The 24,176-nt window shown below is 43.5% G+C and overlaps 1 protein-coding gene across 1 annotated transcript; it reads right to left on the reverse strand.

Annotated features, from left to right (window-relative positions):
• Positions 1–23,991, reverse strand: tbx4 (T-box transcription factor 4; the record flags this gene model as incomplete). The annotated part of the gene is made up of 8 exons (XM_083637284.1): positions 1–656; positions 1,318–1,553; positions 1,805–1,893; positions 2,382–2,534; positions 8,718–8,865; positions 12,602–12,721; positions 23,182–23,276; positions 23,848–23,991. 8 exons carry the CDS (start codon positions 23,989–23,991, stop codon positions 1–3), a joined length of 1,641 nt encoding a protein of 546 aa, XP_083493410.1.
• Between the last annotated feature and the right edge of the window lie 185 nt (positions 23,992–24,176).

The raw sequence follows: 24,176 nt of genomic DNA on the forward strand, positions 1-24,176 counted from the left end.
TTAACTATCGGTCCAGTGGGTCCCGGCGCTGCTCAGCCCCATCTGGTACTGATAGGAAGGGTCCCGGACGGACATAGTGCTTTGTGCAGGATAGGCTGAGAAATCTCGATGAGGCCGGAGCGGCGACCCGGGCTTCCTGTGGTACAGAGGCGGGTGGGACGACCGCTCTCTGGACCCTGGCACAGGCTGAGAGGAGGAAGACGAGGAAGAGGAGGGCAGAGCGCGCTGGGCCGTCGTCGAGTTGTAGACCCCTAAGTCAGCCTGCGGCCGCGTGGTCATGGCCGCCGGGGAGGGGTGCGGCACCACAGAGGTGACGGTGGGAGTGTTGGTGAAGTGAGCGGTGAAGGGCTGGTACGTCGGCACACCCTCCACTGTCTGCACACTGTAGCGGGGATACGGCTGCATCGTGGCCCACATGTTGCAATTCAGTGACGGCGGGTTGGGCTCGTCTGTGTCCCCCGCCCCGGACGCAGACTCTGTCTCCATGCTGCCGTACATGCAAGCTTCTCTGGAGGTGATCGCCTCGGCGCAGTATGGATGAGACAGTAGCGGAGACTCGTAAGAGGGAGGCGAACGGAAGTAGTGATCTTCTGAGACCGCAGCCGACGTCTCCAAATATGGCCGCTTACATCCCAGCTCCAGGTGTCGGGCGTTATCTGCAAAGAGATACAATTAGCCACATGGTTGTGAAAACCGAACTTAAAGGGGCACTTTGCCAATTTTCAACCAGCTTTGTATCATTACAAAAGCAGTAGTATATCCAAAAACTGTGAACAGTTTTGCAGGCATTCATTTAGTTTGACAGCTATTGAGAGTTGATTTGAGTTAAGTTGTGATGTCATTCATGCACAAATTACATCACTGGTCCATAACTTAACTCAAATCAACTCTCAATAACTGTCCAACTAAATGAATGCCTGCAAAACTGTTTAGACAGTTTTTGATATACTGATTTTGTGATGATGCAAAGATGGTTGAAAATGTGTTAAAGTGTTCCTTTAACTTCCCTCCATCTTGTCTGGACCGAGAGCTCCTCGTTCATTCACAGAACTTCCTGCAGAAGTTCTGCAAATGTAGGTAGAGAGAGCAATAGCGATAGTGATAGTGACAGTAGGAGTGACACCATGGAAAAACTGCTCCAAATTACATCATTGGAAATTGTGTGAATGAACGGGGAGCTAATTTGCATATATATACTATCTATTTATAACGATACAAAGCTGGTTGAAGATCAGCAAAGTCACCCTTTAATGGACATGTCTGTTTCTCTGCTAAAGTTGGCACGCTGAAACATTATTGAGTAGACTTGAAACAAACCTCTGTGTTTGAAACAGTGGTAAAGAAGGCCAGGGTCTCTGCTCTGGGAGAAGTGGTTTGAGAGAGGATCTTGGGGGTCTGAGTTGGACAAATGGCCCCCGGTCTCATACTGATAAGAGGAAAGCACTTGAGGGTGACCCGTCAGAACTCCAGCTCCCAGCTTCCCCGCCAGGTGACTATGTGAGGAGATGAGCCTCTGGCGAACCATGTTCTTCGAAATCACAGGATACTCTTTCCTGTTCATCAATATCGGCAACAAGAGAAAGAGAGAAAGCCAGAATTAGCTTGCCATGCCTACACTTTTACTCTTGTGACAGTCAGAACCCTCGAGGAGGTAGACTAGATGTTTGCATCCACAGCTGTATACAACAACAACAATAAGGAACACTAATTGATGTTTCCCAACAACGATCAATGTCCCAAAAAGTTCCCCAGTCAAATAATGATTAATTTTACTTGCTCGGTACCTTGTTTTTTGTCAACATACCCCTGTAGTCTTGAAATGCGCAGATCTCCTTCTTCACTACCTCGGAATCCTTTGGCAAACGGATTGTTTTCTATCTTCAGCTGAGTGATCTAGGAAAAATGATCAAGCTCTCGTGTTTGATGTCAACCAAGCCATAGTTAAGAGTAATTAAGATCCTTATGAATTTGATGCATGGTCTGTCCACCTTCTCATGTTCTACTGCACTGATACAGCAGGCTATGCAATGTATGCGGTGTGTAATGCGTCATCATGCCATATATGTTGTGATACTCTAAGAAATTATCTTTGTAGGACTCGGAGTTAGGCTTTGAAACTTGTTGTCTTACAGTCCTCATTCTGCTCTCAAGTTATCTACTGTCTTAATGTCTTGATCTTTAGTTATCTATCAGATGTGTTTGTGAAGACTGTTCATGATTATACTGTAACTAGATCATAGTCAATAGCCTTAATTGACTGCTGAGGATGTGATGGGCTGATCTAGTGTCATAAATTGTTTTGGATTTAGTAAAAGCAGGGCTTTCACATATGATTGATTTTTTTTACCGTTAGTCTGTAGGACATTATTGTTGCTCGTTACCTTATGGTTCTGATAAGATGTTACGGAGATGAAGGCTGTCTCGTGAAAGACGTGAGTGCAGTAGGCAGTGTTCTTGGATCCAAAGACGTTGTTCTCGTCTGCCTTCACGATGTGGAGCCTGGGCTGATACTTGTGCATAGAGTTAAGGATGATCTAAGGAGGACAAACAAGACAACACATCTCACTTCAAATATGTCCGCAGCAATGGTTTATAAACAGCTATTGTAGCCTGGTACATAAGGGGTACTCTTTGTTGTTGTTGCTATGGTTAGTTTGTAGTGTCTAGATGCCAAATGGGCTGTTTGAGTAGCTGAGGTTTTCCATCCCTTCCCCCCCCGCCCCCTAGTTTGATAATAGTTGGCTAATTATACCTTAACTTAACCAAGCCTTTAAATTGTCTGGTTTGGTTTGTTGGTGGCACTCAGCTAAGGTGCATAATGCACGTGTGATGTCCTCCTGGGTTTCAATCTGGTCTGGGACCTTCGTCGCATCTCGGCCCCCCTTCTTTCCAAATTGTTTGTGGTTTTTCTCTACTGTGGACTAACACGATCAAATAAAGACATTAGTGGCCTAAAAAACAAACCATCCTTTAAATGGAAAGCTTAAACTCCACCGGTGGGACATCCTCTGAAAGACTTCCTGTGCTACATCCCACACACAAACTGAATGCAGCGTTGTTGACATCAATGATTTCAGTGAACAGCTTCTTTGTACCACTTGAATTGGAATCTTGAGTGTAGCGGTCGGCTTGTGTTGAGCAGATGCAATATCTTTTAAACAGAAGAAATATAGGCCATTTTCATGATCAATGTTACAAATAACAGAAAACCATAACTATGAAATAACAGTAAGTGAACACGAGGCCAAAAACCTTCTTAAAATATTTTTTTCAGTCCCTTTTCCTTAACAAAATAAATATTCTAATAGAGAAATGAAATGCTGCAGTGTGATACAGCACATGTAAGATGGCTCAGTTTGCAAAGTTAATGTCCAGTAACACACAATAATGTAACCCAGGTTCTTTTCTGTTGCTACAAATTACAGATGTCCCCTGGCCTGAATACCATGGCCAGTTCAAAACACTGAATGCCAGACTGGCCGTTTGGAGAGTACATTTTAGAAGGGGCATCACAGCCAAACTGCGTGGCATCCACGGCACTGTCCGTTTGACCGTGGTATCATTCTTACCTGGCTGGGATGATGCCCCTCACGGCACTCGGTGCTCTACGCACAGCGCGTGTGCCTATGCGTCGGCGCTGGTGTTGAGTGCGCTCAGCGCCGTTGAGGTTGTTTGGGGTGAGGCAGGTCAGTGTGGTGGGCTCTCTGGCACCAGTCTGCTGGCTGGCTGCAGCCGTGTGCTGTGCTCAGTGAAGCGTCAGCAGCAGTAGAGCTCGGCTGGGTCATCACTAGTCCAGCTCTGTCGAGGGAGATCAGCGTCAAGCTGCCCACCTCCCTCCCAGACACACTCGGCAAGAAGAGACTGCTCCTCCAGGGGGGCTCCCAAAGAGGTGATGGGGGGGCACAGGGGGGGCTGGGCTCAGATTGAACATTGAGTGGCCCAGCAGCAGCACTCACATGCTCCTGTTGCCCAGGCAGGCTAGAGAAGATAAGCTATTATATCACCAGAGGCTCTCTCTTGACCTCTGTCTGCTTTGCTGTCTGCTCGCTGTCTGGGGGTGATACTGCAGATTGCCGCAGTGACTGTCTCTAATGGAGCTGATCAGGGAAGCCCGTCTTAGATCGATGAAGAACCAACGAAAGCTGCCTACATTCAGCATTCAACATTTAGATATGATTGCTTGCTTGGTGTAATTATGTGCTTGGCTTGAGTTCTTAAAAGGGGCAGGAATATGATTTTGTTACTGTCCCATAGCACAGAATGACCACAATATATATATGCAGCGATTTGTTGTTGTTTTTGTTATTAAAGGTCCCATTCCGTGCAAAAGCTGTTTTTACTTGTAAATGCATATATACTGCTGTCATCCCTCCCTGTAATGAGTGGTCACAAGCTCAGAACTGCCACAGTTGGATTTGTCCCTATCCAGCTTCCCCCTGCAGTCTCCTTCAAGCCACACCCCCAAACGCTCTGTTCCCCAGACGGGGTATTGGGACGTCACGATGGTCCTCAAGCATACTGCGCGGGTCTCTCTCACACAAGCTATCTGCACAATTTTGTCTATAGCCACAAAATTAACACTTCTAGCTGGAGCGACGCCAACTGTACGTGATCCAGCAACTGCGGAGGTGCATTCGGTAAGTCTAGGCATTTTGAGATGTCCTCTTTAGCGTAGCGTTGCTAACGTTAGTTGTGGACACAACCTAGCGTGCTGGTCCACAGACGCTAATCTGATTGGCCGCTGGGAGCCTGGGGTGGGCTCTCCCTCAGCGGCCAATGGGAACTGTTAGTTCTGAATATATTATAGAAACAGACCATTCTTGGGACGCAACGAGATGAGGAAGGGACAACTCCGTCACAACAAACGGGGTTGCTATATTTTCGACAAATTAATCCAGAATCATGTTTTATGGACCAGAGACGCACGTTTTTAAGAGGTTACAGCTGCACGAATTGGGACCTTTAAAGTTATTGACTCTGGCCCAAACTCCCCAGCACCTGTGTGTGAAGCAAACTAGTTTGAGAAGAGAAGATTCCCACGCACATCTCCTAGCCAACAGTAGCAAAAGGGGCCCAGATCACTGACAGTCCGTTTTTACTGCTGATGCTGACCAGGTCGGTTGTCAACAGGGGGTTGGTGGGTGGGTGTGTGTGGCGTGTGTGTGTGTGTGTGTGTGTGTGTGGGGGGGGGGGGGGGGGGTAATATGGAGAAGAATTATTGTTATGGATTTGAAACAAGCTCACAGTCTTCTTCTCTGAAGAACAGTGACTCCTCACGTGCAGATTCGGACTCTTCCGTCTACGGCGCCATTTACACCTGGCACTAACATGCGTTTTGGGTGATCAGATCACAATCCGTCTTCAATGTGTCCTGGCGGCGTTTACACCTGCACTTTAAAAGTGGTAAAGGACTATCCGATTGCAATCTGATCACAGAAAACGCATGTTAGTGCCAGGTGTAAATGGCCTCTATGCCGCCCTGGAGAGTTGTGCACATGAAGCCATGTCTGCATGCAGGAATTGAGTCTATGAAAGTGTCAGCGACAGACAGGCAGTTTGATCTCGCCAGTGATTTCTGGTAGACAGAGTCACTATTTATACTGTCCTCTCCCCGTGTGACACCGAGGGGTGCACTGAAGCTGCTGGAGAATCCAGTGCTCTACAGGGGGGATAACATTCCCTCAATTTCTTTACTTCTTCTCCCATTTTCTCCCCAATTGTACTGTACTTGTCCAAGCTGTCCCTGTCGTTGCTCCACCCCCTCTGTCGATCTGAGGAGAGCGGTAGACTAGCACAATACAATACTTCAATACATTCAGTTGCCAGCTGCTTCTTTTCACCTGACAGCGAGGAGTTTCACTGGCAGGATGTAGTGCGTGGGAGGATCCCCCGAGTTCCCCTCCCCTTGAACAGGCGCCCCGACCGACCACAGGAGGCACTAGTGCAGCGAGCAGGGCTTCCCACCCGCAGACACGGCCAATTGTGACTGTAGGAACCAAACCGGAACCGCTGCCGGGAATTGAACCCGGGTCTGCTTTTTTCCTGGACACTACGCAGACGCCCTGACACCAGGAGTTTTCAAACATTCTCTTCTTGGCTCAGACTCACACATTAAGCCACAGAGCTGCATTAGATGAGTCATGTCTCAGTGGAATCCAGATCTATTCAGTTCAGTCTCGTGAATTAAAGGGGGGATGTGGTAATTCCTATGCTGATTTTGTTACTTGGCAGTGTGAAGTAATCATAGTAAAAAACAAACAGATCTGTATTATAGATACCAAGTAATTATAAAATTAGCAATTAATAATTATAAAATTGCTGAAAAAGCAAATGATAACCCTCCTTTAAGTTGCAGTGAAATTAAACTATGCCTCATTTTGCCGGGGATCCCGTCAAGTCCCACTGGGAGTCCCCGGACCCCACTTTGAGAACCGCTGCCCTATACACGCCTACTGGTGTGGGCGTGGTCTGGGCTTAGCGTGGCCTCTGACTGGTTGTGTCCTCATTACTCTGCGTTATCACTGGCCAGGCACTGGACTGGACCTGACAGCCCGGCCTGCTGCCGCTGAGCGGAGAGGTTATGAACCTAATGAGACGGCCCGTTGATGGGATGTCTTCTGACAAGCTATCCCAGAGTTCCCCTGGAGAGAGCCCTGACACAGTTACACCCTTCAGCTCCCTCAGCAGCGTGCCTCCTCTCTCTCAGCCTGGTCGCCAGAATAACATTAATACATAAATACATTTCTGCAATCCAGGGATCTGTAATATCACATTTCTGAAGCAAAAATATGCTGCAGATCACGTTTCTAGATACGTGTATATCAACGTTATACGCAACACGTCATAGAGTCTGATATTGAAATAGCACAGTGTTGTGGTCAGGGTGGATGGTGAGCTGTGTTCGCGTCCCAACCAAAGTTGTTAAAGTTGTTTTATTTGCAAGGTTTTCAAATTAACTGCCGTTTTGTTTGATTGTAGGTTTGCAGAAGTCTGCCGGCCAAAACCAGCATCATGGTTTTGTTGTTCACACGTCTATCGCCAGCTGGGCGAGTTCAGTTTTAACTTTTAAGTAACCCTTGTTTCATTCATGTTAAATGTTGCGTGCGTCATTCCCTGCCTGCCCCTGTATGTCGTGCGTAAAAGGAGAGGAAGAAAAGTCGGAGGTTTTTACTCTGGGCGGCCAACTTACCTGTGTGGATACTGTTAGTAGGAGTCTCTCTGTCCCAGTTTAATGTGTGTAACCCGGGCATTTTGGGGGTAGCCCTTCTTAGTAGCTTATCTTAGTTGCTGTGGACTGTATTATTGCATGCTGCTTTGAGTGCTGCTTTGTACCCCATCTAGCCACAACCCAGGGATGCCTGCGCCCGCGGTTGCCACACGCCGCACGTGGTCTGGGGCCGAATTTGCCATTGTTTTCCAACAGGGTTCTTAGTAGTCGTGAGTTTTCTGGAATATTATGGAGTTTTGAGAGGTCTATTATTCCAGACAGGGAAAGGCAGGAAATCCAATAAATTCTCGGGGGAATGTCAGGGCATCTTAGAAATTTAGAAACATTTATTTCACTCATTCTTTGCAGTTTAGATGGTGGTTTTCAGCCCAATGAAAACAAGACAGTTCAGCCCATTAGACAAACAACATTATAACAAAGCAAGAAGGAATCACATTTTTCTGGTTCCTGGTAGCACTCCAAGTTGGGAAACCCATGGAATGTTCTATCAGGGCCATGATGAGAATCCTGTTTCCACATGATAAAAACACTTGACATGGTAAGGAGGCATCGCACCACCACCATTACCATTGTGCAGTACTGGGTTTCATGGCTGCATAAAATCAGCTGCACTTACTCCGTTACGGAACTGTTACTGCACCCAGTACTGCTAAGGTCTATTTTGACCTACTTTACTTTACACATAGTTTAACTTCTACTCATCCAACCATGTTCCGTTACATGAGCCATAAGCTCAAGTAAATATCATTGGCATGATCAGGGTTTTAATCACTTGCCATTGATGACACAGCAGGTCCAGTGATGAGGAACTTGTAAAGATGACAACTATTAAACTATATAAATATAAACTATATACTCAACTATATAAATATTCCACCTGTGGTTATTTACTTTTTTCACCTGTGGCTATTGTTGTTTTGACCTGTGGTTCTTTACTTGTTTGCTGATAGTGTTCAAGCATATCAGATCGTTAGATGGTCGCAAATCTTGCATGTTTCCACACAGTCATTTGATTCAGTGAGTAATCAGTAGTGAGAGAAAAGTAGAGTCCGCTCTATGACATCATCAGTGACATCACAATTGCTCGAGTGACCATCACTGATGACATCATCGAGTGCTCGAGTGACATCACCGATTACTGTACTTCATAGACATTGTGACATCATCAGTCATTACTGACCAAAATCATCACAAATCTCACAATGTTGGGATAAAAATCGCAGACAGACAGACAGACAGACAGACAGACAGACAGACAGACAGACAGACGGAAGCCACTTTGGCAATTTTATGTAAATGTGTGAGATGAGATGATGATGATGATTGTAGTACAAACACATACTGTAATACTCAAAGTCCAGTCTTGAGACTTTTTTTCAAAACCCCGTTTTAGAAAATGATTCTATTGATGTTTGGTTCATTTTCTCTCTCTTTGGTTTGTTAGACTTGGCTTTGACTAAGAAGGTCTTGACTACAGGAAGATACTCACATGCCCAAAAGGGTCCAAGTGGTTGTTTGTAAGCTTGAGCTTTTGAAACGATACCAGCTGCCTCATCCAGTGAGCTCCTGTAGCGGGGGAGTCGGGGTGCACGTACAGCCTGCCTGGCATGGCCGGCTCTGCCTTGCCTGCCACCATCCTAAAAACACATGGAGAGAGTTGTGTTGTGAAAGAGCACAGTGATATGGAGAGAGAGAGGCATCTTACCATCATGTCATCAGCAGCTGCTTTTCTCGGCCAGTAGCATCCATTTCTCAAGGAATTATGGCTCTGTTCATCTACTATGGCCCACTAACATTAGTGTTTATTCCTGTCACTCCATTGGCTAAGTCTCTCTTTTCAGAATTCCGTCGTAGCCATGGCGTAGAGCAGTGGTTCTCAGACTTCCCCTGATTTCTGAATCAAAGTACCTCCTTTAACCGACGACAACATTTTGCTTCGAAAACTGCACGAGAAAACTATAGTGTGATGCAATGAATGACCACCCTCCTTCTAAATAATATAACAAAATAACAAATTAACAACAACAAAATAAGAAATTGAGTTAAGGAGTTGAGCTAATAGTGCCATTTGTCATTTATTCTCATGATTTAATCTTACATTTTTCCATTTCCCCCTTGCTCTCAAGTACCCCCTGTAGTACCTCCGCGTATCCCTAGGGGTACGCGGACCCCATTTGGGGAACCAGTGGCAGGGAGCACTAACTGGTCTCAGCTCTCTCATGGTAACAATTCCTGACTGGAAAGCTACTAGACTGGAAAGCCGTTGCCTCTGCTGTAACATCATTACTAATTATGCTTCTCCAAGGTGTCGCTGAGGAACACCAGAACCCAAACTGGCGAGGGTTGAAATTCCAGGCCATCCCACAAGATCAGAAACAAATGGCTATAAAATGGCTACAGTACTTCGTCCTGCAGAGTCTTAGGCCATGTCTACACGGAGACGGAAGCTATCTTTTTTTTTTTCGTTTCAGAAAAGTTTTCCATAAACATGGAAACGTTTCAAGAAATGTGTGTATCCACATGAAACCACTGAAACCGCTGTAGAATAACAGAGAAAGACAATCTCGTCAATAATGGCATACAACCTCTAGGGGCGCACAGTCTATAATGTGTATCTCACTGTAGCAGCAGCTTAAACCCTTGGCTTTGCGGGGAGGTTTGCCATGTCGATGAATAAAATGATTAAACCTACAGTATACAGGCAAATGCAGAGCTGTTCAGCAGGGCTGATGGTCTCCCTGTAGCCTACAATATAGAACGTTAACTATCGGTGACATTCCTGATATCATCCACTTCCATGATCTTTAGACATGTTGCAAACACATCCCAGCGTATTGGCCGCTCCTGCACATCACAGCACAGGCTAAATGATGCAACATAAATATACATTATATAAACTCATGGCATAAATGTGTTTTTATTGGAAAAAGTCGCGTCAAGTAAGCTAAAGTCTTGTTGGAGTGGACACGAGCGGATATCACAGACATCACAGTGCAACCGCGTGTTCCTCAAACCTCTCACTTCCCTATTCACGTTGTATTTACGAGGGCTATATATAGGGCAAGAGAGTATGTTGGTTACACTCAGGGTTTAGATTTCATTTCATTTCATTTTGTCCAATATTAAAATATTCCAGAATTGCATGTTGTATTAAAAATAAATATAATTTCTATCTAACACGTTAAGCCTGATTTTGTTTGTGTTATTGTAAAAATGTAGCCGCCGCTAAGCCTTCTGGGAAATATCCGATGAAGGGAGGGGAGGGGTGGATGGGTAGAGTCAGCTGTGTGGAGCCCTGAGGATGTTGTAGGCTACACGCTGTTCTCTGTGTCCACTTGTTGCTGACGGTGGTAATAGAGGAGCATTATATTTTGCTGCAAGATCCCCACTGCTGTAGCACGAACGTTACTGCCATTATTGTTATTGTTGCTGGTGGAGAGAGGTGGGGCTATGGCGTCATCGTTTCAGGAAAGATGCGTATGGGTTGTAAACACGGAAATGCAAGGGTGGCGTCTTCAGATTTAATCACTCTGGGACCCGTTTTGAAAAATTAGCGTATACGGCCAGAACGTATAGTCCCAGAACGCGGTTCCATCTGGACGAAACGGCTATATGACAAAAAACTTTAGCGGATACACCTAAAGTCGTCTCCGTGTGGACATGGCCTTAATCACTCTGGGACCCGTTTTGAAAAATTAGCGTATACGGCCAGAACGTATAGTCCCAGAACGCGGTTCCATCTGGACGAAACGGCTATATGACAAAAAACTTTAGCGGATACACCTAAAGTCGTCTCCGTGTGGACATGGCCTTACTTCTTTTGAGCTTTTTCCTGCTAAAAACATCTTGTTTTCCTGGCAAAACATTTGGCTTTTGTCTATCCATAGATGCAGGCAGTGCCAGCATTCATGTCGTGTTAATGAGTGGAGGACTGCAGTGTCATCGCCCCTACATGCAGGGTCAACCGCAGGACATTGAGTACAACCCTGGAGATTTTTTTTCTTTTTACACACGCGTCTTGCCCAGGGCCCTACAGTAGCCTAACGAACAACATGCTAATGACAATCAGTAACAATTAGCCTTCAGGTCCATGACCCGTTCTGCTCTTCTAATCTAGAACAATGCTTCTCAAAGTGGGGTGCAGGGACCCCCAGGGGTCCTTGAGGGGATTAAGGGAAATAAGGGGAATCATTTTGTTCACTATAATTTCACCCGTAAATAACAAAATGACATAATGTATGAGTATTTTGGTCATTGGTTTAATACACTTTCTGTAATAAAACTAATCTAAACTATCTAAAAGAAAAATCTTATCAGATTGGGGTCCGTGGTCTAATTTGTGCAATTTAGGGGTCCTTGATGTGAAAACGTTTGAGAACCACTGTTCTAGAATATTTGAAATATGCATTTTTCTGCTCAGATGATTTTATGAACTGATAATAGTCGGAATAACTTTAATCTGTAGATTACTTATGAGAACGATGGTGAAAATACCAGGAGCCAATTATTTTCTACCTTTTAGTACATTCTCCACACATAAGCATGATTAAAGCAGCAAGTGCATGGAGAGCAACACTCGGAGTGCAATAACTGAGGCACTGATGTGCAATGAGGGACCAGGGGTTCCACATGTATTCACACCATGGGCTGGTGTCTAGCTTGTCTCTCCCTTATGCCTGTGATACACTAGCAGACTTTGAGAATCTTAACAGATTATGAAAAGACTCTGAGTTTACACTACAAAACTGGTTCAGGTTCAGATTTTTTATCACGACTGAGAAAACTGACTGAAATACACTACACAACTAACTCAGACGAGGCAGTATACACTACAAGACTTTTCACTTAGAAATTCAAACATGTTTGATATCATCATCTTTGTGGCTTCAACTGGTGTCAGGAGGCAGTTTACACTTGAAGACTAGAAATCTGGAGGCAGTTTACACTAACAGATTAGAAATCTGTACCCAGTATACACTAACAGATTTTGCTGCTGACTGGCACAACAACTGCAGACTAGAGTCAACAAAGACAGACTGAGCCCAACTGGAAATCCTGGGTAAAATCGGGGGGGAAAGTCTTGTAGTGTAAACTAGGCATAACATACTTCCTCTTACTCTCCATGTAAACGTGTACAAAAGTGGATCTAAATGAAAAAGTAATGATTACTGCCTATGGTGGAATAAATTATTATTGTCTCAAGACGATAGAGGTCTTATGCTCATCCACGCTTGTCTAGACCTTGTCCAGCCCTCCCCTTAAATAGTTGTGCCTCCAGACTCTTAATTGACTCAATTGAGGGGAACCGACCTATCCTGAGCAACCATTCCAAAAGCACCATTCAGCCATGCCTTAAAGTTTATACCCACTTACCACTTGTTATCGCAGAACTTGTAGCGGTGGTCGTCAGCAGGGACGATGTCTGTGAGCAGGATGTACTTGGTTTTGGGATTCATTCCTGTCACTTTGACCTTGTAGCTAGGAAACATCCTCCTGTCGAAGAATGTGAAGAGAAAATGTCTTACTTGGCGTTTATGGTTCAGGGGTGTCAAACTCATTCTGTTCATGCGACCCAAATTTGCCCTCAAACACCAGACAAAGAAAAGCATTGCATCTGATGCATCATAACCTATGAATAACGACAACTCCAAATTTCCCCATTTTAGTGTAAAGAAGCACAGGTACATATTGAAAACATTCACAGTGACTGGACCATCCATTTACAAAACAGATGATGAACAAACCAGAGATGTCTTCACAAAAAAAGAAATGCAATTTCAACAATATTATACCTCAGATTTTCACATTATTACATAAAACAATTGGTGGACATGTTTAGACTACTGCTCATTAAAACTGATGGATAAATGAGAAGACTCTGCTCAGGAAACACTTAAGAACACATTTTCACAGAGGGTTATTATCTCAGCTACCATAGGCCTATCAAACAAACTGTCAAGTCTACTGTCTGTAACTGCATTACAATTGACGACAACTGTGAAGTTCTTCTCTCTATTCAAGGTTAATGAAAATAGTTTAATTAATTTCACTCGTGCATTTTTCAGACTTTGCAAAGTCATCCCTGGCCCAGGGGCCGTATGTTTGACACCCCTGGTTTAAGCATGTAACGTGTTCCTAACAGCACTAACGTTAAAGACACAAATCAGTTCATCTTGATTGGCTTTAACCCATTGATACCTGATGCAGCATTTGCGTGTATATCCCTCATTTGTGTGTGTATCCCTTTAAGTCTTAAAGGGATACACACACAAATGCATGTATATCCCTAATTTGTGTGTGTATCCCTTTAAGTCTTAAAGGGATACACACACAAATGCTCTATCAGGTATCAATGGGTTAATGGGATCTAGCCTGATTAGCCTAAGCAGCTTACTGTACATCCTGCACATATAAGTTGAGCGGTCCACCTTATGTGCATCGCTTACACCTTGAGATGTTTTGGCTTTTTATCCAATTGAAATCAATCAATGTGATCAAGAAGCGTTGAGAATTGTCAACGTTTTCCATTTCTAAATGAGAGAAGTTTGATCAGAAGACTAATAAAAACCTGCTTTTATCTAAGATCTGAAGATGGTGCTCTGTGCATCTAGCGTCTTGTTAAGAAAGAAATGAACGACTGGGCCATTGAGAAGAGTATTGACCAGGATAAGTGTAGTAGCCTATCATCATGGATCGTGCAGATGAAGACCCGATTAGGCCACTAGCTGACAGCAGCTCAATGATGTCCTTAAGGGATGGCAAGGTCCTGCAGAGATCAAGAGGCTGAGGCGAGGAGCGCGAGGAAGACCTAAACATGAAGAGGATGAGACCTACTTCTTCTGCACAGCTGACCCCAGTGAGCACAGGGCAGAACTAGAAGTGCAGAGAGAGCAGACCTCCACCAGGGCCAAATAGTCCAGTCTGCTGTTTCGTGAGTCAAATTGGATCCGCATCCAGAATGTAATGGGTTCTACACGCTTTCACCAACAAGTTTCATGAAAATGGGCCCAGTAGATTTTCCATAATCCTGCTAACAGACAAACTGCGCCGAAAACGATGCACCATCATTCCCTCAATGTTGTCCTTAACTGTCAAAATCTCACTTATTTTAGGCCTGCTACTAATTTGCCTCCTCACAAGCCCATAATGGAATCTTCAGATAGTTTTGAGTCAGAGTTGCCATAAAAGTGGAGGAACACAGTGTGTGTTTGATCTATAAAAGTGTCTCGGGAATGAAAGACAGAATATGCTAATCTAGCAGACAACGCCGTAAAACATATGAACGGAGCTTATCGTTCATGACCTCTGGTTCTGGGAAACCAAAAACTTTTTCATCCCATCTGTGCCAAAGCAAAAGTTGCAAAGGGGCCGTGTGCCCCCCCCTTATAAAGCCCTGAGTGCTTTTTAATGACGCCCCGGATCGGACAACAGTTTAGACAGCTGACTCGTCAGAGGCTCCGGTCAAAAAGGTCTACGGTGTGTGTATCTGTGGATGCTGTGCCCGTGGCAACGGGTTCAAACAGTGGAGGACACACACACACACACACACACACACACACTCTTGTGACATCTTTGCACGCTCCGCGGAAGGACGGGCGTATCATCGACTCAAACGTGCTCTTCTGATTGGTGCAAACACCCTTCTTCAAAGGCTCCACAGCGCCTGACAGCATCCGATCATGTTTCCGTAAATACCCCGTCGCGTAAGAGAGAGAGAGAGGGGAGGGGGATCGAGGGCAGGTAATTTAAATCTCTCCCAGGCTTCAAATCCAATCAGTAGGAGAGATGAGTCGCGGTATCATCCTCACTGAAAGACGGGTTAATCTGGGAGGAACATTCAAAACAGACCTCTGCTCATCCCTGGCTGCAACCACACCAGATGGAGGCCTGTGTCAACACATGTGGCCCCCACCGTTTATATAATAGAGCCATAACTACCCAGTGCACTGCTCTATTGCTGCTGCTGCTGCTGCTGGCTTTTGATTAGAACCATGGAAGCATGGTTCTGTTCGCCCAGCCGGGCCAACACAGATGTGCAGCACAAATGGATATTGACGAGTCAAAATTGGTTTTTAGTTCTGTAGAAATGTTTACTTAGCTGGGTCCAGGAATCCCATTATGCTTTGGAAATAGCAGTCCCGGAATGAATCATTCCCATATCTCACCGTGTCATGATTTATGATATGATTCTTATTCTAAGATAGAGTTTAAGAGAGCCAGGACTGGATGAGCAAGTGTTTTGCATAGCTTTTTGACTGATAAGAATAAATGGGGGCAGATTCAAATAGGAAATGTCTTGAATGCTTTATTAATTGAATTTGGATTAATTGGATGTTGTTCCTTGTCCTTGTGTAATAACCAGTATAACGTCCTAATTGGGTGTAGTTGTTGAGCGATAATGTGACTTTCATCGCAGTCCTGTCATAGTGCTATGATCTTTTGATACGTGTTTTCTTTCTTTTGACTAAAGTAAACTGCTGCAACTAACGATTATTTTCATTGTCAATTCATCTGTTGATTGTATTCTGGACTAATCTATTAGTTGTTTGGTCTATAAAATGCCACAAAATGGTGAAAAATGGCAATCACTTTTTCCCCCGAAGCCAAAGATGACATCCTCAAATGTCTTCTTTTGTCCTGACCAACAGTCCACAACCCAAAGAGAATCAGTTTACTTTCATAGAAGACTAAAGGTTGGTTAGTTATTAGTTAGTTAGTTAGTTAGACGGGTCAAATTAGTCACTATAAGCGGATGATCATTATTCAGTAACCGATTTTTTTCTTTTTCTTTATTTCTCATGCAGATTACCATCTAATTGACATGTATTACATGAATACAGTACATATAAAGTAATGAAATAGACTGCTTCTCTATTTACTGAATGTTATTGACTTTTAAATCCATACAGTAAGTTAGTCCTCCAGCTGTTTCAAACACAGTGCTCTCACATTGACAGACACACAGAGACGCCCCGATCTATCTCTCCATATACAGACAGACGTGCACCAAATATCACTGCTGTATCTCGTTGCCTTGTATTTGGCAGTTTGTAATTAAAAAAAAAATATATATATATAGAATTACTGTAGTTTTAAAAAAATCCATTGTTCTCAGGTGTGACAAGACCCAAAATGATCACTGTACGAGTATCGATCACTATAAGCGAATTATTCAAACAGCATGTGAATGATACGGGATCAAGCTTTTTGATCAATATAAGCGATTGATCACTATAACCGCGATCACTATAAGCGGACCGCACTGTAGTATTTTCTTCTTACAAAGTCAATTAACAATTAATCGATTATTTAAAAAAAGTTGGCGATTAATTTTCTGTCCATCGACTAATCATTGCAGCTATAGAAACAGAGCAACAATAGAAGCAAATATATTAAACAATGGACTATAGTATATCTATTCACCTTATGTTCCAACGTGGGGGTCAGCCAATTACTTCCTATTGTGTTTCCACTTCCTGTGACAGTACAGTACTTATATTGTGTTCACGGTGTTGTCGGCCTCGAGAATCATCCGCCACTCAATGTGAAATTGCAGCCGGTGAGTCAGACTAGGTTTGACCAGGTAAAACAGACGGCGTTTCGAACAGGCGGTCGTAACACACAACTGGCTCAAGTGGGCGGGGCTACATAAGGTGAATAATACCAACTCTTATCAAGGAAATTGGGTATTCTAAAGCTCATGGTAAACCTATTTCCAACAACGGCATCGGACAAGTAGTCACTATAGATACAGCGACGTGACTAAGTGTGTGAGTTTAAGGGAGAGCATGAGAAATGGCGGCCCGGGGAGTGTGTGTATGATATCAGTGTCAGGGTGTGTGTGTGTTTCTGTGCCCGGGCCAGCTGTTTCTCTTAACAGTCCCACATGCTTAGGCTCTCCAGTGATCCATCCACTCTCTGGGAATCTCCAGTGCCGCAGGCAGATCAAAAGGAGTGTTGGGGGGGAAGGGGGGGGGGGATGATGAAGCGCTACAACCCACTAGACACTGCCTATTGTGGGCGCCGGACTCCTCTTATCACCCTGCCCGCCTAGCTCCCTGACGGGCTGTGTACAGAGAGGGAAGAGCAGCGCCCGCTGCTTTGAAGAGGGAAGGATTAGGGCCTGGACCATGACACTCGCAATAACAAGTCGTCCAGGGCAGCTCGGCTATATAGGTGCTCCATCCACGGGCCGATGACTGATCAAGCTGCGTCGGCTAGGAGTGCCGGGCGATCCGTGGGATCCCATGGCCCGGGATCTATATACCTCTCAAGCCCTCCCCTCTCTTCTGTGCAGACCTTGAGTGGTTCTCAACCTTTTTCATATCAAGGACCCCGAATTTAGTAATTTAGTCCACCTTTTATTGTTAGATGTGATTTTCCTCCAGAAAACCTATCTCTATTTGTAGGTCGAGGGATAACTATAATCTATAATCAAAAGAGTCTTCTACAGTCTCTAATTGTGTTAACGTCTTGTCGATGAAATAATGCTGAAGTTGAACAACTCATGCATTTGCTGCGGGACCCCGTGGAACGCCCTCAAGGACCCCTGGTGGCCCCCGCGCCCCATGTTGACAACCACCGCTATCCACCTTATTTCTAGCTGCCATGATGCCTGATGGGTGCCTCTTCCGCTTCCGGTGTAATAGACTGTTTTACAGTCTATGGTTTTAACTTGACAAAAAAAACATATATGAGGATTTTACAGCAGAGCCATTCTGCTCTACAGCCGTGTCGTTCGGATGCTGGGATAACGTAATGCATTGTGGGTAGTCGACTACTGTGGCTAATGCTAGCGGCTAGCGTAATTATAGTTACTTTACATGGCAGTAAAACGCCACTGAATGACCAAATTGATTTAACTTTTAACCATTTCGAGTAACACTGTTTCCATACGGACCCCCAGCGTTGGTTAGTTCTTTATAACGTGACTATATTTATAACTTTTATAACGTCCTCCAGTTTCCGTTTTATAATTCGGGTCTGCAGCAGAGTATAACAAAGGAAATGGCAAGCTGCAACAATAAGTCACGTTAAACCGGACCTTGTACCCACAATTATTTTTTACAGTGGGGCATTCAAAAATAAGGTGGATAGGGTATAGAGCTGAGTCCATGGTCTTCCATTCTCCCCTCTCAAGGCCATGCAACTTCATGCCTTCAAATCTTATAGATACTATATATATATAGTTACTGTCCTGGGAGATCGTGCTTCATAGGGGTGCATTTTCTTGTGAGCATTCTCCACTGAATTCTGTCTGCATCTACAATAAAGGTCTATGTAATGCTTAGATATACAGAGGTTTCCAAATGTATGTGACAGCACCCCGTTAAGTATGGATGTTTTTATGTAGAATCAATAAAATAAGAACAATTTACCTTTGCGTAATTTTTATTTAGCTACATCAAATAATCAGGACAAAACATATTTTTTCTGTTACATTAAATAAACACAATCAGACACTTGATATCTTGTTTTCCAGTGTGATTATGTCTGCCAATGCTACAATATCTGCATTTCAATTGGTCTCGAAGGCTATGTGGAAAATATTGTGTCTCTTATTATTATTATAATCGACCGTGGGACAGTCTGCTCAAACTATGGGAAAGTGATATTGTTCATGGCCGAGTTCTTATAGGGATACAGGTTGTATATTAAGCAGGAGGAGCACCTCATTAATTATGAAGAATTTGTTGGTGCTTATGGGCTCGAGTCTGTTAGAAGTCTGAATGTTAGGACTTTTGATTAATCTGTCTGTCCAAATACTTTTGGAGCCCTCAATTAGGGAACCCGCGTACACAAGGTTCCGCAGATTTTTAGCTGCCTTCAGACATGGTCGGCTGAAAATATTTTTAAAACTCAAACTAACGCCGACTGTCTGCACGGTAACCTCACAGTCAATTTATCATTTGACGTTCAAAGTGATAAATATTTTGAAATTATGTGATATTCAAAATGAATGAGGGTCCTTCATGTCACTCCCTTGTTACGCTCTCACCACTGGCTGTCTGTCGGTGCACAAAACACCGTAAGTTGCCTCCTTACTGTAAGTATGACACTTAAGTCTTAATTTGAAAATCCCTTTAAAACCTAAAAAAACGTTTGACAGTGGTAAAATTCTAGTTTCCATGCAGGCCGTTTGATTGCTTGCACTTGCGCTTGTGATACCGGTTATCGCCTCACAAAGTTGCCTATATATGTTTTAGAAATGGCGGAAGAAAAGAAGACAAGAAAACCAAATTGGTTGGAGGAGGAAAAGATTATGAGGAATACAATAAAAGAAAGCACATTAAAAAGTAAAATTGATCCCCAAATAACAGCAAACAGACTATGGGAGGAAATTACAATCAAAATTAACTCAAGACGTCTGGTGAAGAGTCTGGTCCAAGAGGTCCAAAGAAAATATGACAACTTGTCCATTCTGGCCAAAAAACACAGGAAAAAAAGAGATAAGAGTCAGAGGTCAGTTTTTTCCCCCTTACGTTGGTTGCTCAGGTCTTATGCAACGGTTTAACTACGTTTAAGTGACTCCAACTAAGATAAGGAGAAAACCTTATCATTATTTCTGATTTCCCCCCCATTTTCTCCCCAATTGTACTTGGCCAATTGCTCCTGCTGCCCCGGTCGCTGCCCCACCCCCTCTGCCGATCTGGAGAGAGTCGTAGACACACACATGCTTCCTCCGATACATGTGCAGTTGCCAGCCACTTCTACTCACCTGACAGCGGGGAGCTTCACCGGCAGGACGTAGCACGTGGGAGGATCACGCTATTCCCACCAGTTCCCTTCTGCCCTGAACAGGCGCCCGAACTGACCAGACCTGACCTGCTAGTGCAGCGATCAGGAGACATCCTCATTCCGGCTTCCCACCCGCAGACACAGCCAATCGTGCCTGTATGGACGCCCGACCAAGCCGTAGGTAACACGGGGGCGTGAACCTGCGACCCTCATGTTGGTAGGCAGGGAATCTACCGTCCGCTACACATACCCGGACGCCCTCAAAACCTTAAATTCTTGAGTGAACATTTCAAGGAAGCTTTAAGGAGAAGACTTAAGGGTGTTTTGTGCAACCGGGCCCTGGTGCTGCCATCGACTTCCCCTCCTGGGGGAATCCATTTCTAGTGCCGTTCCATTACTCTGATAACTCAAGTGAACTTTCTGAGATTAACCCTTCATGGGCTGATGAGGTAGACTTCACAAAAGTGCCATCTTTGAAACATTAATTGTTATACGTTTAAGTAGGCCTATAACTATAAATGCATTATCCTCCCCTTGTTTTATAGCAACATTATGAATTTTTTGAAAACAGACATGGGTCATTGAAAGTGCTTGAATTTATATTATTTTGTGCGAGAATATAAACTGAAGTTCATTGGACATTTTCTTCACTAAGTAGGTGTAACACAGCACAGTTGAGAAGGGATCACACATTCAAGCCTCTCCCTCTTTTTAATGATCTGTGAGCTTCGGTAAAGTCTGCTAGTCCTCATTATAAAACGTATCAGTAATTCTCAGTAACAGTAATTAACCTTGCTCTGTGCCGTGTTGGCTCCTTGAATTTAAGGGATCTGGGCCTGGAAAGTCCTTGAATTTGATGTTTAAGGAGGTATGGGAATGCTGAACAGAATGACATTGCCGCCCCGGAACCATCCCGAAAAATAATTTCAACCACCTTGAAATCAGTGTAAACCATCCAAAATTCTAAATGATATTCTTTTCCGTTGTTATTGTCATCTATAGTAGTTATTTGCATAAAAACACACAGTTTGATTAGGAAATTATTGTATCTTTTTGAAATGTGTGCTTTGATTTAATCAAATGTAACTCAATTTGTAACTGGAGTTACTTGACAAAGTAACTGGTATAATATTACTGAAATCCTATAAGTAATACAGTAAGTTATATTACTGAGTTACTGCTAAAAGTAATATATTACATGTAATATGTTACTTTTATAATGAGTTACCCCCAACACTGTCCACTAGTCATAACTGCCCTTGAATAACACATTCCTGTCTTGATATCATTTTGTCAGCGGTCATTTGGAGACTTGTTGGTAAAGAGTGATGGAGACCGTTTCTCTCTCTCTCTCTGTGACCCAGCAAAGCTAAACAGTGCCTTTTGCTGCAGACTGACTGTACTGTAGGTAAGCCCAGACAGCTTTTGCACACGGCACAGCACAGCACAGCTGCATAGCTATATAACCCAGTGCTTAGCCCTTCAAAGAGCTTTAGGGGATTCAGGGCCCACTCTATCAGCTGGACAGGGAGAAGCCATCTCTTACTGTTATGTGGCATTACAGAAAAAAATGTGGTGACCTTTTAAATTTTTTTCCTGCAGGGGGGGGGAAATGACCCGTGAGGAATGGGAGGCGGAGGTCGCTTTGTGAGTCGGCTCATTCTCTGGTTAATGTCCAAAGGCCTCGCTATCTAATCCTCGGGTCGCATTAAATCCAACGAGCGGAGCGCTCATTTGTGTTTTCAATTATGTATTCGCTGGCGCGGGAACTTTTTGGGTCTCTTCCTGAGAGGCAGAAAGTTAGAACTAACTGCTATACGTTACTGTTAGCTGTCCAAACAGAGGGTCGCAGAAAGGCACCGCGTTGGTGTTGAATCCATCACTTTGATACCACTTTCCCTGTAATGTTTACTTTTTCCACTGGTGGAGAAGATGAGAAGCCTTTCACATAGCATATTATGACCAACGAGATATGGAACATTTTCAACATTACTTTTCACTTGGATTCAAATGCAAAGAAATATTTCCTTGAGTGGAAAGCGTTATATATTTAGCTGTTGTTGTGTGGCTATTAGGGTTGACACAATGTCAGATTTTACTGTACCGTGGCCAAAATAATTCACAGTGACGCTATTCTCACGATATCTATAGAACATTTTAAAATAATAAATAATGCTATCAGTCAAATTCATCTTCTTTTTTTTGTTTAATGTGCATTTCGTCTCATTTTGGCAGATTAATTACATTCAAAATATGAGTGTTGGGAGGTGGAGAGTCTGTAACTACAACTGTACAAAAGCGTACAAAAATAGCCAATACACTTAATAGATAAAGCTATAGTTACTGCATCACATGGTTTAAGAGGTACTGGTTTATTTACGCTAATCATATGTGTATTATTAACAATATCAATTGTCGTCTTTTTCAATATCACGATTACCGTCATATCACAATTATCACCCCTAGTGGCTATTTCAGGAGAAGGAAAAAAAACTGTATTATGTTTTTGTTGCAACTTTGAACCAAATCCCATTTAATAAATAAATAAATTGTAATAGGCCATGTTTGCTATCACTTAAAAACCTCAGGACTAATTGCTTTCCCATGTATACAAATATATCACCATATTGTTAAGTGGTGGGTTTGACACATAATTAAAATTATCCAATCATTAAATTGAGCAAAAGAGCAGTCTTTCCTCTTTATGAAGATTATACCAGCTTTGCCTCTAGTAGTCCTGTTGATTGTGTGTTTGCTGGTGTACTTAACTTGGTAGTGTGTTTGTGTGCGGTGTCCTAACCTGATAGTGTGTTTGTGTGTTTAATTACTGGTGTATTAACCTGATTGTGTGTTTGCTGGTACTGACTTAGTTGTCTGTTTGCTGGTGTAATAACCTGATTGTGTGTTTGTATTATTTTGCTGGTGTATACTACTAACCTGATTGTGTTTGTGTGTGTTTGCTGGTGTACTAAACTCATTGTGTGTTTGCCAGTGTACTAACTTGGTTGTGTGTGTGTGTGTGTGTGTGTGTGTGTGTGTGTGTGTGTGTGTGTGTGTGTGTGTGTGTGTGTGTGTGTGTGTTGTGTTGTGCTGAGCTGTGTGTGTGTGTGTGTGTGTGTGTGTGTGTGTGTGTGTGTGTGTGTGTGTGTGTGTGTGTGTGTGCGCGCGTGCGTGTGTGTGTGTGTGTGTGTGTGTGTGTGTGCTGGTGTACTAACCTGCCTGCTTTAGTAATGATCATCTCTGTGCCGGCTTCATGGAACTTCTTCCACAGCTCCCTCTCATGAAGAACCACCTTAATGTTCTCAATGTTCTGAGAAATGAGAGGAAACTGCTGTCACACTCCACACAAACCAAGCCCCCTCATCCCCACAGCCAGTCAGCCAGAGCATGAGAAGTTTGGCAATTCATAAAAACATTGGCATATCAACACACTGCACTAGTAACTTACAAAATATCAAGTGTCAGAGACATTTCAATGTAAAAACACACTCCAGCGAAATGATTGAATTCTATTGGTAATAGTTGTGATTCAGGAATATGTCGTATATAAATATCAATTTATACTCAGTTTTACCAAGTTAGGTTATTTAACATTTTAAGGTAAGATGACGTTTAATTCAGAGTTAGCCAATTAAAAATATTGTCTTGAGAGGAATGTGGTCTCTGCAATTTAATTGCTGCTATTTCAGCTTTTTTTTTCTTGATATTTATTTATTTATTTGATTTGATTTGACAAAACGAAAAATATCCCAACAACACAAATAAAAGTTCTAACTTCCTAGGAGATATTCATCCACGAATGTAAAGCATAGTAGATATTATAGAGCTGTTCGCAATCGCTGGGTGGAATTTACAGTAGGTTGAGGAGTCTGCGTTGCTACCTGGTCGGGCTCGTTGGCGCTGGGCAGGCTGGAAGCTGTGGACTGGCCCAGTCGTGACGGATCTGGAAGCAGCTCGGCCTCCCCTCCGCCCTGGACTCGGGTCATACCGTCATCCGTCACAGCTGAAGCCTTCTCCTGCAGCATATCTGTGGGGTGACATTTCAGACCGATCAACTAATAGACTGTAAAAACAACCGCAACTCCCACTAGGCCTACTCCCTGCTTATTTTATTATCACACAAGCACTCCCTGCATAATCTTAACCCCAATTTAACCTGGTGTTTGTCAGACTTGGCATATGACACTTTTCAACCACATGGAATATAGCC

Source organism: Poromitra crassiceps (assembly GCF_964638095.1).
Source record: "Poromitra crassiceps genome assembly, chromosome: 5".
Lineage (NCBI taxonomy): Eukaryota > Metazoa > Chordata > Actinopteri > Beryciformes > Melamphaidae > Poromitra > Poromitra crassiceps.